This window comes from Hyaena hyaena, unplaced genomic scaffold (genome assembly GCF_003009895.1).
Source record: "Hyaena hyaena isolate Hyena2069 unplaced genomic scaffold, ASM300989v1 scaffold_54, whole genome shotgun sequence".
Lineage (NCBI taxonomy): Eukaryota > Metazoa > Chordata > Mammalia > Carnivora > Hyaenidae > Hyaena > Hyaena hyaena.
Window position 1 is genome coordinate 639552 of NW_024080685.1, and position 16308 is coordinate 655859.

At 40.3% G+C, this 16308-nt stretch overlaps 1 protein-coding gene across 2 annotated transcripts; it reads right to left on the reverse strand.

Annotated features, from left to right (window-relative positions):
• Positions 1–541: 541 nt before the first annotated feature.
• Positions 542–12989, reverse strand: LOC120231109 (cytochrome c oxidase assembly protein COX18, mitochondrial). Of its 2 annotated transcripts, none has more exons than XM_039230994.1 (6): positions 12519–12989; positions 11016–11116; positions 8189–8352; positions 7060–7181; positions 5051–5158; positions 542–2554 (listed from the first exon to the last, which is right to left on the reverse strand). In XM_039230994.1, exons 1-6 carry the CDS (start codon positions 12858–12860, stop codon positions 2381–2383), a joined length of 1011 nt encoding a protein of 336 aa, XP_039086925.1. In that variant the 5' UTR covers positions 12861–12989; the 3' UTR covers positions 542–2380. The 2 variants fall into 2 exon arrangements, with proteins under 2 accessions (XP_039086925.1, XP_039086924.1); XM_039230993.1 differs by having other exon boundaries at positions 7060–7184.
• Positions 12990–16308: the final 3319 nt, after the last annotated feature.

The window sequence follows — 16308 nt, forward strand, 5'->3', positions numbered from 1 at the left end:
GTAATATGAAATTGGGTACACTATCTGTTTGAAAAAAGATATAAGTATACATTTAGAAATCAAGAGGAAATCAGAGTAAATGAGGTTAAAGCACGCTCATGAAAGCAGATTCACCTACCAGAAAAGGGAGTTACAGCATTCCTTTGTTCCTTACTTTCAGAAAGTGACAAACTTCTTAGAGGAAGATGGGAAAGAAGGGTTGAATTCCTTCATCCCATTATGAGAAAAATGTATGTATCAGTACACAATGATACACATGGCAAGAGTCAACTTGTTCCAGTATCTCAAAGTCCTTTACCTCTTTTTGCTAGAATACAACCAGCATACCCATTTCTGCCTCTGCTTCCTTGATTGCACGTTACAAAAAGTCAATTAATTATAAAGCTACCGCAAGCACTGAATTAGTGAACACTAAACCATTGCTCCTAGAGAATAAACAGCATTATGTTCCCCACAAGCCTCTTGTCACATTTTTGTTAACTCCTCAATACAACAAACATATTGCTGATTCATTAACAGAAAACCCATGGCCAACAGCACAATTCATGCCTCAATGAAGTTTATTTAATGCAGGTATTTTCTCATTAAGGAACATCACAGCATTCTTGCACTTGGAAAAACCAGACAGCACTTCATTGACTAATTGATTTGTTTTTAAATGTTTATTTTTGAGAGAGGAGAGGGAGAGAGAGACGGTGGTGCGCACAAGCACATCAGAGGGGGAAAGGCAGAGAGAGGAGGAGACAAGAGGACCTGAAACAGGCTTCTCTGACAGCGGAGAGCCTGACGCGGGGCTCAACCTCATGAACTGCGAGATCATGACCCAACCAAAAGTCAGACGCTTAACCAACTGAGCCACCCAGGCGCCCCAAACAGCACTTCAGTATAACAACACTTGGAGGACATTTTAAACAGCAGAATCACCAACAAAAAGCACAAAAATGAGAAAAAAATGGCACTGAATAGAACATGTGAGGGACACTTGGTTATAATAGTATGAAAGCTGAAACAAGACAGCACAGTGCTGCCTTGTCTGACCTAGCTGGGAACACGGACCTTGAATGACTCCATTTTTTTGCCACTCTGTGTCTATCCAAGAATGACATCAAAAAAACTGTACTGATTTGAGGGTCACAAATAAGTTTTAGCGAGTAGGCAAATTGGCAAATACAAAATCTGTGAATAACGGGGATTGACTGTACGTATATCTCAATGCCTTCACTATGATTAGAAAGACGTCACAACCCAGGACTGGGAAGTCAGAAAAGAGAACCAGGTCCTAACTGCTACCTCTAAATTCTCAATGAGGTGGCAATCAAAACGGCTAAGATGTAATAGACATTATTCAAAAAAGGATTGATTTTGCTTTAGTTTTTACTTTATTGTAAAACAGAAAATGGGATGATAGGGCATCTCAGATCGTATTTGTATTCCAACTCAATGAAAACTTAAAATTTATCACCTTCTTAAATGTCAAATTATTCCACAATTAATCTTTTCCTCCTTTCAAATCAAACAAGCAAACAACTAGATCCACAATTTATATTACCTGTTAATTTTGCTTGTATTAAACGTCTACCATAAGAAACCCATTTGAATACTTAATCTTCCAAATAAAGAAGTTTATAAAATCACATCCACAATAAGTAGCTGCCATTCCAGTTTTCTTCCTTTGACTAAATAAACTTAATGCTTAAGATTTTCCACTTTGGGCTCTAGCAATACTTAATGCTATACTCTATTCCAGACTTCTTAAGTTACAGAAAAAGGAATGTACCTGTCTTGTACTCTTTCAGAGCAGGCTGTAAGGCAGGATCACCTCCCATATTAGGTACTTTCTTGCATGGACTACTCTACTGCATGTGTCTTTTGTTCATTTTTTAAAAGTCACACATTAACCCATCATTGTGTGTCCTATGGAAATAAGAGTTCTCAACCAGGAAATCACTAGAAAGCCTTGGGGTGGAGGAAGGGGGGTTGTCAATGAAGGCCCCGTATTGTGAGGCCCAGGATTTCTCTGAAAAGAAAACCACAGCTTTAGCCGATGTGCAAACAGATCTATGGTCCTCCACACCTCCAAAATTCTAAGAATCACCTCACTGGATTTTCTTACTTTATAAAACTTTAATGTATGAGATTAGTCAGTATAATTTGACATCATTCAGTGTCTAATCCTGTTTTCTAAAGTTCTGACACCTCTAGCAAGTTGTAATTTTACAAGCAGAACCAGACCTTTTGAATCTACTTTTGATTATATCTTAACCCATAGTACTTCACACAATTCATGATTTTAAATAAAGACAAATCACATCTGAATTTCTAAACCTAAATGTATTGTGATAGTTACACTTCCAATTGTCTCAAAATACTAGGAAGCCTATCATTTTCTTAAAATGAACTTGGCGTAAAAGGCAGCAAAGAGGTCCTTATAAGGAGTGTCTGAATCTGACTTGGTCAACGGTATTCGGCAAAGTCGGCGAAACTTAGGAGAACGCAGCAGCAAGTTCTGTGAAAGGCCCATGAAGCTGGAGCACAACCAGTAGAGGACAATCGACTGTAAGAGAAGAAAGGACATGAATGTGAGTGCTTCTCCATTCTCCAAGGACACCGACGTCCAGAGACAGGCGGGCAATAAAAAAGGAAAGTTACAATCTCTATAAATAGCAGTGTACCAGGATTGAACAAGACATGCAGCAGCTATTAGATACCTGTAATGAATCTAATAAGTAAGTTAAGAAAGGAGGCTGAAAGGACAAAAACGTGAAAAAGCAAAAGGAGAGGTTTCATGATAGAAAGTGGAGGACAGAGAGCAGCTCCCAGGCAGAGACTTGCAGGAGACATCACCTCCCCTCTTTGACAATTAAGCACTCTTTTCCCCCAACCAGAGTCCTGACAAGCTGCTGTACTGGAGACAGGGTACTGGCGGGGCATAGCCATTCAGGGTCCCTGGATCCCGTTTTCCTCCACACAGTGATCTATCATCCAAAATTTTCCCAGTAACCAGTTTCTTAGTTAGTCAGGAATGTAGTATCTTAGCCTCTGTCAGAGACAGTCTTCTCTTCCACTTTCTCTTATACTGCCATCCAGGGTGATTTATTTAGGACAATGATTAAGTTCTGTAGCTTCCCAAAGTATTCCCATACATACAACCCTGTTCCAAACTTTTCTTTGGCATCAGAATCTGATCAGGCCCCAGGGGCATGACCCTCTGGTGGCTGAGTCCAGGTCCCAGAGTGGAACTGCCTGATTCTGAATCCCATTTATTTGACTTTGGGGGAGTTGTTTTCCTTCTGTTTCAGTTTCCTCGTCTATAAAATGGGAACTGAACTATATCTACCTCAGAAGGTTGCTGGGAGGAAAAAATGAGAGAACTTACAGAGACTGGTACGCACAGTAGGTGGCTCATCTGCATTTGTTCCAAAGTAAATATTTAAGGGCAGAAAGTAACACATCCTCAAAGCAGATTAGCACAGTAGTTTGGAGCAGGAGCCAAACTGCCTGGATGTGCCTGAGATACTTAAGCGATGTTAAGGATCACTTAATAGATGAGTGACCTTGGATGAGTTCACTCAACCTCTCTGTGCCGATTTCCTCATCACTAATGTGGAGATTATAATAGCACCCACTTCAGTGCACACTGGATGGATTATGTGAAGCTAAAATATGTAAGCCATTTAACACAGTACTTGGCACAGGTCAATATCAAATAAATACTGGCCATCCTCATCATTTGACTTATCCTGGACACAAAAACTACCCCGAAACCAAGAATGGTAGATAACAAACTGCCTACTAAGAACGATTCCACTTCCTTAGTAATAAACGTCTCCTTTTTAATTGGGTATACTACCATCTAAAAAAAAAAAAAAGTACTACTTCCTAGCTTCATCGGCAATTAGATGTGCTCTGTAACTCTAACATGAGCACAGGTGTTTGGTGTGACTTCTGGCAAGGCTCCTTCAAGAGGCTAACTGCACTTGAAGCACCCTTTTACTATTCCTGCAAGATAAGCTCTGGCAGCCATCATAACTATCCCGTGGCCTTACAGATAGAAATTACAGGCTGTGGATGATGGAGCATAGAGAGAAAGTCGGATGGGTTTCTCCTATCTTCATGGAGCTGCTACATCAGCTCTCCCCAAACTTCCTCACTCTGAATGTCCTCTATTTGAGAAAATAAACTTTTGGGTATTTAAGACATTGCTTTGTAGATCTCTGTTGCTCATTTCAAACCCAATCCCTCATTGAAAACCCACTGCCCCTATCTTATTTTATCAGGGAGTTTCCTCAGGTTATAACTGGTAAAATTTTTTCCCTAGAAATGCAATGACTTCTATTTTCACAGGATATGTAACAACAATATTACTATTACATGAGAAGTACCATAATAAGCACTTGTTGCTATTTCATTAGTTCTCACAGACATTATATTTACTTTAGAAATGTGGAGACTTACTTATTTTACAAAGGATTAATGACAGTATTATGTCCAAGGGACAGCTTTAAAAATACATTTTTGATGCTGCAAACATACTATCTCAGATTCTTAGGATAATGAAATACTTTGATATATGCAGATATAACTCTAAATACCACCAACAAATGACGTCTACTTCATGGTCTATGTGTTGGTCCTGAGCAAAGACAGAGATAATGCCTAATACAACTTTTGCCCTCTTTGCACTAAAGTATCACTGGGAAATTAGCAAAGGCTGAAAACATCAAATAACTGCAAACATAACTATTTTTTTCTGTTTCTATACGAGTAATGACATATAAATGGGGACAGGTGTACCTATCCCACTGCATTCCTATGAGGTTACATAATTATTACTTATGAACCAACATGGACTTGGCATGAAGTTTTGTTTCCTTGGCCCATCTATGTAGAGAGAAGGAATTCAATATTTCAACTAATTAAACAAAGCAAATACTATGTTCATAGTACTGTGCAAGATTGAAAAAAAAAAAGAAGAGGCAGAATCCTAGCCAGTGTAAGCTACGCGCAGAGAGGATTTAGCACACTACACACAATGCCGGTGCTTACTCACTGAAGGTACTGTCGCAGCAACTGGAATCATCAGCACTGATACTGCACGGACAAAGTATGTAATATATGTCTGAAAACGAGACATTCCAAGTTTTTGTAGAGCAAAAATCTGAGAGAGTAGAATATAAAAACACACCATGATTATTAAGCATATTAAATTAGACAAGCTTTAAAATGCAACCTGATTTTTAACATACCTCCACTACATATATTTTAATAGAAGCAAAAAAATAAAAAATCAAACACTGAAAAATGTATATGGTTGATCACCTGTGTTTTTAAAAAACATAATTATACAGAATCATTAAATGGACCTTTAATTAGCAGCAATCAAGAAGATTCAGCTATATTAAAGAGAATCACAGCATAATCTTTACAAGTCAATGTTTTTTAAATTAAAGGCTGTAAGACCAAAAGTCCTTTCAAGATGTGTACTATGTATGAATCACTACCCTTGTTTGGGCACCTACATACGGTGCCTGGCATAAGAGGGAACTTAAAAGGTACCTCAACGGTATGTGATATGGCTACATGGAATAAGGGGAAGAACCAGGCTAGGAAAAGCAGTTATCATTTATGAATTACTTACTTAAGAGGCAGCACAGTGTAATGACTGTGAGCAAAGACTCTAGATCAAAACTATCTAGATTCACATAACAGCCCTGCATTTAGTGGTTATATGACTTTGTAATAAGTTACTTAATCTTTCTGCGCCTCGCTTTCTCTACCTTAAAATGAGGGTAGTATTAGTAGCTACATCATAGGATTATTCTAGGAATTAAGTGAGTTAATTCATGTGAATTGCTTACAACAGTACCTGCCACATGGTGTATATTACGAATAAATTTTTAGGGTGCCTGGGTGTCTCAGTTAGTTGAGCATCTGACTCTTGATTTCAGCTCTGGTCAAGAACCCAGGATCATGGGGTCAAGCCCTGCACTGGGCTCTGCATGGAGCATTGAGCCTGTGTAAGACTCTCTCTTTCTCCCCCTGCCCCTCTTCCTCCCCCTGCTCCTCTTCCCAGTTCACACTCTCCCCCTCTCTCTCTCTAAAATTAAAAAAATAAAAAAATAAAAATTTTAAACTTATATATACCGAGTCATTAGTCACTAAAAGGAAAGACTAAGGAATGACATTAATTCACTGTGACCTTGTGCTTACCACTTCTTTCGTCCTAACAAATACTCACTAAGTACCAACTACACTCATAGGATTTTGTTAGGTAATCTTAGGAAAACACACTTAGACTACACATGGAGTCTTTTCTCAAGAAACTTTAACCCAAGACGTTAGAGTATCATCCTCATTTTAGGATGGCATTTTAGGTTCCCCAAACAGAGACTAGTGACAGGTCTGTGAGATCTCAACTGAGGTTCTAAGGATCATTTCTAAGGTTCTTACAGTTCAAAGAGTCTATGTTCTACTCAAAGTCTGAGAACAGCTTCTCAAAAATTAAAAGCTTGCTTTCCCTAAACTGCTAAGTAACGCAGCATGGGATTATGGTAAGACACAGTTGACAATTCATATTTTATAGGTCTGTATTTCTCCACTCTATCATATAATGTTAAGTTCTGACTTTTCTAGGGTCACACAGCTAAAAAATGACTATCAGATACTGTGTTTCCTGTTTACAAATTTACATCTTAAAAATATACACAAAATGCCAACCTACTGTAAGAATAAAGTCATATTGATAACCATCTTAATTAGTCTCTTTACCAAAAACAGATCATAAAATTGTATGTACTGGATTCATATCAGTGTAAAGGTGAAAGAGACTTTGGAAGTGTTCTAATTCAGCTCCTCCATTTTAATTATGAGCATTCTGGCCCCCAGAGAGATTAAGGAACTGGCTTAAGACAGACAGAGTTTGCCAGTGTCTGATCTATGACCAGAAACCAAGAAATCTCAATTCCAGCTCAGAGCTATCGCCACCAATTCAAATGCTGCAACAGCAACAAAAGCCCCAATGATTTAAATGCCAAACAAATCTCATTTAAAACCACTGACCTCCACTATTAATAAGTTGACGACACCAACGGAGACAGGCAGGATCCAAGTGGAATCCAGTGCAGTGAGGTCATGAAACCACAGGACCCCATCATTAGCCAACTGTTCCTGAACAGAAAAACCTGCTAAAATAGTTTTATAAATAAAACGTAGCAGGAGGAAATACACAAGACATAGGTAGTCTAATTCAAATAATGGGTCTTTCACACTGAAGATGTATATTGCTTTCATTCGTTTTTGTTCCACAACATAAACTAGTCCTTCCTGTGCTGAGCAAGAAGCAAGAAGCTCTCTGTAGCAAACAGCTGTAGGAGCATAAGGATAGTAGCAATACTCTTCTCAGACCTGTATTTGTATAATTATTTGTCCACAGGCTACTTTCTTTCTGTTCACATTATTTTCTGATAAGAAATGCCTTTAAATGAAAGTAAAAAAAATATGCTTTAGTTTATACTGTTTCTTAATTAATGTTTACATTCATAACTATGAAAACTTTTCTGGCCTCTTAATTTTAATAAACAGAAAAAATTCTTGGCCAGAAAACTCAATTATGGAATTATAACACTAAATTTATTAGTTTAACGCTAAATTCATTATTAAATCTATTATGAAGTACAGTTGACCCTTAAATCACTCAGGGCTTAGGGGTACTGACCTTGTGAGCAGCTGAAGATCTGTGTAAAACTTTTGACTCTCAAAGAACTTTACTACCAAGAGCCTATTGTCTGGAAGCTTTACCGATAACCCAAGTATCAGAGACTGAATTCTTACAATAAAGCTAGAGAAAAGAAAATGTCATCAAGAAAATCATAATGAAGAGAAAATACATCTACAGTGTCATACTGTAAAAAACCCACCTATAAGGGGACCTGCCCAGTTCACACCCGTGTTCTTCAAGGGTCAACTCTATTACTATTGTCCTTCCTAGATTCATTTGTTTTCTCAACACGGCTAGCTTGCTTCTGCTTGATATTTTAAACGTATATCCTTGTAAGAAAGATGGTAACAATATCCTAATTACAAAAAGTATAGGGATTTTTCATGGTTTATTGCTTTGTTTTTCCCTTTTGAATACAAAAACAATGTTAGAGAACTTATTTGGAGGAAAAGAGACTTCTAGAATAACTACCTTCTGAATGTGTTGCCCCTGTGCTAAAATTCCGGAGGGCAACAGACACGAAGATCCACAATGGAAACTGAATCCAGACCAACACGGTGGCTTTGAAAGGGTGGCAGTTGTCTCGAACATACAGCTCCGAAACGAGCCTCCGCATATTCTTTAGATAAGTGAGTCTAGTTTGAGGGAAGAGGGAAAAAAGGGAAAGGAAAAAATGTCATTTGAGGAAGAGTACTTCATACCCATAGCACAAACACACTCATGTTGTGGTTATTAGCTAAAATGCTGTGCAGGATTGTTAGTTCTCAGGGCGCCTGGGTGGCTCAGTCAGTTGAGTGTCCGACTTCAGCTCAGGTCATGACCTCGCGATTTGTGGGTTTGAGCCTTGCATCGGGCTCTGTGCTGACAGCTAGCTCAGAGCCCGGAGCCTCCTTTGGATTCTGTGTCTCCCTCTCTGTTTGCCCTTCCCCCATTCATGCTCTATCTCTCAAAAATAAACATTAAAAAAATATTAAAAAAAAAAAAAAAGGATTGTTACTTCTCATAGGCTATATTAAGGGGTTGCCTAAAAAAAGGCAAATAGAGCCTTTTACTGAAAATTCTGTAACAATGTACACAAATTATATAACAATCTGATAAATCTGACATTGTCAGATTAGAAGCTTTGTCTCTGATGGTCTTTGGCCAATTAGGTTTTAACAAGTGAAATTTCACTACTGACGTGGTAGGACCACAGTCTGTACCAGAAATTCTAAACACGAAGGCACATTTAACTCAAATCCCTCAGTTCCAGGCAAGCTCAATTACCTGATCCCTGAATATACCTCTTATAGAAATGTAGTTCTGTAACATGTATGCTCTTGACCTATTAAAATGGTCTCTCTGGGGCGCCTGGGTGGCTTAGTCGGTTGGGCGTCCGACTTTCGCTTAGGTCATGATCTCGCGGTTCGTGGGTTCAAGCCCCGCGTCGGGCTCTGTGCTAACTGCCAGCTCAGAGCCTGGAGCCTGTTTCAGTCTATGACTCCCTCTCTCTCTGACCCTCCCCTGCTCACGCTGTCTCTCTCTCTCTCTCCTAGAAATAAATAAATAAATAAATAAATAAATAAATAAATAAATAAATAGAAGATGGGGTAGGGAATGAAGTTAAAAAAAATAAAAAATAAAATGGTCTCTGTTCTTCAATCCATTCTTTCATGAAGATTTTCTTAATGTTTCTCTGTTAATCCTATTAGTTATTCCTGCTCTTGTCTTAAGTCCCACTTTTTAGATTATAGTTTCCTTGAAGGTCAACTGCTGGGTCTTATTCATCTCTGAATTCTTGTAGCATGTTTTGTACAAGGTAGACATTTAATAGGCTTGAAGATAATAGAATTATAGTGTATTATTGCATTAAGACAGCACACAGACATTCCAAGCTTTGTAATTTAGATTCTACCTACTTTTCCAACTCTTCTACAGACAACTGTATATTCCGGAGCCTAAATGACACAGGCTATCCAATAAATCAGACTTCTACATCAGCGTATTTTTGGAAATCATTAAATCATCTACGTGGACAGTCCACTTACCTAGCTATCCACCTGGCAAACTCACTTTTACCCTTCAAGATTCAGTTCCATTGAAAATGCAGGAAGCCCTCAGACGTGTCTTCCTAGAAAGTCATCTATCTGTGTAAGGATGTATCTGGACAATTGTTCGACCAGTGCTGCAAGTAAGGTGTCAGTTTTGTCTAGGCTGTATTTACAATTCAGATGAGCAGCTATGAATCTGTTATTGTGGCCTAGAGTTGTCATTCTTAGATTTCTCTGATCAATAAAACTTAAACACTGTTAAAAAAGATATTAAGCTACCACACTGATTTTTTTAAATGTCGGGTCTTTCTGTGGTGCATGGGTGGCTCAGTCAGTTGAACATCTGGTTCCTGATTTCAGCTCAAGTCATGACCCCAGGGGTGCAGGATCGAGCCCCGAGTTGGACTCTGCGCTGAGTGTGGAGCCTGCTTGAGATTCTCCCTCTCTCCCTCTGCCCCTCTCTCCTGCTTGCACTTGCTCGTTCTCAAATAAAAATAAGTGTCAGGTCTTTTCAAATTTCAACACTAAGTGAAGAGGGAAGCAATTTCATATTGAAGACAGTGAGCAATGTATACCTATATAGGTAAAAATATACGGACAACCATATATACCTCATATACTCATAATAAAAGCCCTTATTTTTCTCACTGCTGTGAACTGGTGAACACTTAGTCTAGTAAGGACCAGAATTTGACTAAGTAGTAACTTAGGCTGAAGCAGGGCTTAGAAGTTCCCAGTGATAGAGTGCAGGCATAGAATTGCACAGAGTCAAGCACTTTCTAAGGGCTAAGAGCCCAGGCAGACAACTACACAGGGTAACCAGAGAGGACAGACAGCACCTTAGCTATCTAAATTTCTTCTACCATGGCATTCACATTTTCTGCCTCCCCTTTCTTGTGGGCTATGGTCTGCTGTACCGTTCTTTCCAAAACGGTCAAGTGTGTAAATAATCTGTATCATTTGCTGACTAAAATTCCAACAGACTAGCACAGCACCTGCAGCACCTTCCCTCAAGAAGGAACTTGCTCTTTGTTTCTCTACTTCTTGCTTTTCAGTCCACTATATACAACTATCATACCACACAAACATTAAAATATTAAAGAGTCAAAGAACTACTTTGCTGCTAAAGCTACAGAATACCCAAACCCATGATTAATATAATTACAGACACAGTGTGTGCGAGTGTGTATATGTATATACATATACCTACACACACACATACACAGATACATACATACGTACGGTCTATATGCATACAATTAGCTCACCTGGCAACTCTTTTGGACCATTTCAACTGATTTGCACGAACTGCAATTTCTTGGTTAAGATGCCTTGCAATGTTTTTTATTTCTGGCTGCAAATTTTCCACCTAGCTAAAGAAAAAGTAGAATTTGTTATGAGCACATAAAGGATCTTATTCATAACCACTCATAATACTCCTCTGACTCGCTGAGAAATGTGATTTACTGATCATCTCAAGAAAATTTAAGTCTAAGCATAAGACGTTAATTTGCTTAAGATAATCTTCAGTTACAACCAAATTCAAATTCCAACTCATACTCTTAGCTATGTGATTTTGGCCAAGTGACTTAGGCTCTAAAACTCTGTCCCCTTATATATAAAATGTTTAACAGCACCTACTTCACAGAATTATTATAAGGATTAAATAAGAACTGAATCCTATACTTTAATGTTTCATCCCTGGATTTCCTAGTAAGGTAAACTGAGAAAACAAGTCTATTAATTAAGAGTCTTTAATATGCTCCGTGACAGTCACAGAGCCATAAAAGGTTTGTATTTATTCCCGCTCTGTGTTATTTCTGTAAAGGACATCACTGTCTTTTTTTTTTTTTTTAATGTTTTATTTATTTCTAGGAGAGAGAGAGAGAGAGAGAGAGACAGCGTGAGCAGGGGAGAGTCAGAGAGAGAGGGAGTCACAGACTCTGAAACAGGCTCCAGGCTCTGGGCTGGCAGTCAGCACAGAGCCCAACGCGGGGCTCGAACCTACGAACCGCGAGATCATGACCTAAGCGAAAGTCGGACGCTCAACCGACTAAGCCACCCAGGCGACCCATGGACATCACTGTCTTAATGGTGCTGATGATTCCCTTTCTGGGCCCCCCCATCCCCAATAATTATTTGAAAACATGTAAGCCATTATTTTTGAAGTCTCACATTTGAATAATATTTAGCTTTCAAAGCACTTTAACCCACAGTATGTGATTTGATACCATAACATTGCGAAACAGGCCACGAAGGTATTACTATCCTGAATCCACAGATAAAGTAAGGAAGCACTGAAGGCCAAGTGGCTGTAACTAACCAGAGTTGTAGGTAGCACGGCCTGAATAAGGAATCAAGTCTGCAAACGGCTAGCTTGGCAGTTTTCTAAAAAGGTGAATTGAAATAGTCCTGGACAAAAGATGCTGCTGGCATATAGGCTATGACAACCTTTAAGACGGCAATTTTACAGGTTTCTCCACACAACTTCTGCTACTAATTCCTATACTTCTCTCATTGTTTAGCAGCAAGCAGCAGCAACTACTTGGGCTTGGAGCAGAAACCCAGTAGGGTAAACGAACGACAAGTGCACGCATTACCAGACATCTGTTAATCCCATATCCCAACGCTAGTTAAGTTTCGTAGCAAGGAAGTGGTCACGAGGGTTCACACTAAGCACTCCGGAAGCAGCCTAAGATTTTCGGCCCCCGGTAGAGACGTCTGCCACCCTTCACGCCGAAGCGGATGCGCGGGGTGCAGGTGCCGCTCACCTTGGCCAGGATGTAGTGCTGGTAGGCGGCCAGGGGTAGAGTGACGGCGCCGCGCAGAGCCACGGTGGTGAGGGCGATGCAGGCCCACCAGGGCAGACCTGTGGCGCTGTGCACGCCGAGTAGCACCTGCTCCGCGCCCTGCACCGGCGTCGACGCGGCCAGGGCCTCGTACCAGCTGCCAGGGCCGCCGGAGCCAACTGCAGAGACTGACGCCACCGCCCAAGTGGGCAGTGCAGAGTGCTTCATGCCGACCGTTGAGGCTGGCGCAAGCGGCGGGACCCGGACTGCGAACTGCGGCGCGGGGAGCGGCCGCAGCCACCTGCCGCCAAGCCGGCACAGCATGTCTGCGCCGGGCTGAGCTAAAACACTGGCATCACACGCTACAGTCGGGCTCCGCTCCGCTGCGCCTAGACAGCAGCACGCACGCGCCGGAAACCCAAGCGAAAAACGGCGCGCACCGTCATTGCACTACTATTGACCTTCCCGTTCAAGCCGGTGACGTCTTGCGTCGCACTGGCGATGACGCAGGACGTAGGAAAGTCCCGCCTTTCCCACGCGGCACTGGGCGGGCTTAGTGCGCAGACACAAAACTTTCCCGCTGCTGGCTTGGAGCTCCTCAGAGGCCGGACCGGAATTGCGGAGACAGGGGCGGGATCTGCTGCCCTGGGCGGGACAGGGCAGCCTCTCGGAGCCCTCGCTTTTTAAGTCGGTCTGAGGCGTGTGCCTTTCCATTCTTTTTCACTTTAAAACTGATTGTGGTTTGTAGTGGACAAACTGGGTGGTTGGTTTTTGCGACCAGAGCGGATAGTCCCCCACCTCTTTACGGGCAAACTGATTGCTTTGGCTACAGGTTGAAATAGGTTATACTGCCAGAGTCAACACACTGTTGAAATGCCTGTTTGGAGAAAGGCGTGTGTTTCTGGCTGACCCTGAGTTTTAATGAGCATCCATTCCGTACTAGGCATGGTTCTCTCTGTGGTATAAAGGTTTGATTGGCTTATCTGTTCCAGTTCACATTTTCAAGCCCAACTGCAAACTGAGTGTCCTTCTGTGTTTTATCTTCCATTATAAAGAGCAAAACTTTATTAAGACAGTCTGATTACCTTTTTTTTTTTTTTTTTTACAAATAGTTTATTGTCAATTTGGTTTCCATATAACACCCAGTGCTCATCCCCACAAGTGCCCTCCTCCATGCCCATCCCCCCTCCCACCCACATCCATCAGTCCTTAGTTCTCAGCATTCAAGAGTCTCTCATGGTTTGCCTCTCTCCCTTTCCCCCACCATTTTCCCCCTTCTTCTCCCCCATGGTCCTCCGTCAAGTTCCTCCTAATCCTCCTATACGTGCAAACATATGGTATTTGTCCTTCTCTGCCTGACTTATTTCGCTCAGCATAACACCCTCAAGGTCCATCCATGTTGCTACACATGGCCAGATTTCATTCTTTTTCATTGCCATGTAGTATTCCATGGTATAGATAAACCACATCTTCTTGATCCATTCGTCCGTTGATGGACACTTAGAGTCTTTCCATGTTTTGACTATTGTTGAGAGTGCTGCTATGAACATTGGGGTACATGTGCTCCTATGCAAGTCTGATTACCTTTTAAAGAAGGGTTATCACTGGCAGCACGGTGTATTCTTTACTAGAGTTTACTTGTATCCTATACAAACGTTCAAGAGCCTGAACAGTTACATTGTGTCTTCGTGTTAAAATGAATACGCCAAATCTGCAGGGACTAGTTCTTAGTTTTGTGTTCCTGACAACAGAGTAACACAAACTGGAATGACGTGAAGGAGTTTACTCACAGAGAAGTTACACCTAGACCTAGAGCCCAAATTGTGCTGTGCAGAGTAAAATGTTGGTTAAAACAAGCCTCCAACAAATGTTGGGGGAATTTGGAATGAATTTGGAAATGTTTCAACACACAAATCTCAATTTATACTGTATGTACATGTTCCTTTTGTTTTTTTTTAACTTAAGTTTATTTATTTTGACAGAGTGCGGATGGGGCAGAGGGAGAGAGAGAGAATCCCAAGCAGGCTCCACACTGTCAGCACAGAACGGGGGATGTGGGGCTCAAACTCAACAAACTGGGCGATCATTACTTGAGCCCAACTTGGATGCTTAACTGACTGAGCCACCAAGGCACCCCTAGATGTTTCTTTGTAAGAGAAAAAGAAAAGGTACCAATCTATCTGTTAAGTGAAAGAAGAAACAACTGGTTGCTACTCACTACTGATTTTAAGTGGAAATGAATTTTAAATGGAAATATCTTCACCTAAAGATTGTGGGGAGTTAGAAGCAAATTCTATGCTGCTTCATTCCTCTCCTTCCAGAGAACTGATGTCACTGGAGATTGGCCCTTCCCCAGTAGCACTTAAGCCTAGGGACTGTTGACCTTTTAAAATCCAGGAGACACGGAGTTGTTGAGGTCCACCTTGTCTGATACATATTGGGATCACATATTATATTCTCATTTTAAAGTACTGTTACTGTAAGTTTCAATATTGTGATCTAAATAAAAATTTATGAATATTTTCTACTAATTTCATATATATTAACATTCGTTTCTTATTGGGGTGATCAAAACTTATCTACTTGATAAAGAATGTTGGGCTGGGGGGAAGTATTTGTCAGTTATGAAGTCCAGCACAGGAGTACCTGACTGGCTTAGTCGGTGGAGTATACGACTCTTGCTCTCGGGGTTGTAGGTTCAAGCCCCACATTGGGTGTAGAGATTACTTTAAAAAAAACTTTAAAAAAAATTAAAAAGCCAAATATTAGAGTGTTAGCACTAATGTGTATGTATGTACTGGTTATCCAACACTGTGGTAACTTGTATCTTTTGAGTTGCAGAGCACAGTATGAAATGACCATACAAACACCTAACAAACCAACTGAAATCTTGTCAACTCTAACTCTGCAAATGAAGTTGCACAACATACCAGAACATTTTTTCAAAGTTCACCATTTATAATTAGCTTATTCTTGTCTTTACTATGTCACAATTTTTTTTTAACTTTAAGCTTCTTAAAAACAAAGTTTTTCTTTCTGCAGTTTCTGAAATTCTTACCCATCAGTGCTAAACACAGGAGTGGGCTCAAAATTTGAATATAGGCTATTTACACATATAAACTCTGTATATGTACTTTTCTCATTTCTCAAATATGCCTTCTGAAATGTTTGACAAAAGAACCTTTAAAAGATAAATTGTTTTCATGAGCAATTGTTAAAATGACCTCTCGGAAGCAGATAGAAGTTGAATTTTTTTCCTACTTATTTAATGCATTGCATTTTAAAACCAAAGCTACATAATGTAAAATTAGCTTGTCATCTGTCTTTGTCGAAAAACATCTTGGGGGCACCTGGGTGGCTCAATCAGTTAAGAGTCTGACTTCAGTTCAGGTCATGATCTTACAGCTTGTGAGTTCAAGCCCTGCGTCGGGCTCTGTGCTGACAACTCAAAGCCTATAGCCTACTTCAGATTGTGTCTCCCTATCTCTCCGCCCTTCCTCTGCTCGTTCTCTTTCTCTCTCCCTCCCTCAAAAAAAAAAAAAAAAAAAAAAAAACATTAAAAAAAGTTTTAAGAGAAAAACATCCCCTCATCTTTCTTATTATGGTTCTTAAGCACTGAGTATGCAAAATTGGCTTTTACCTTTCAAAAGTAATGAATGCACTTAAATGTAGAAGTCAAATATGAAACATCTTATAACACATCTATTAGTCATGTATTCCCATTGCCACATTACAGAACTCTTATTTATGTCAAGCCACACTTGCACACACT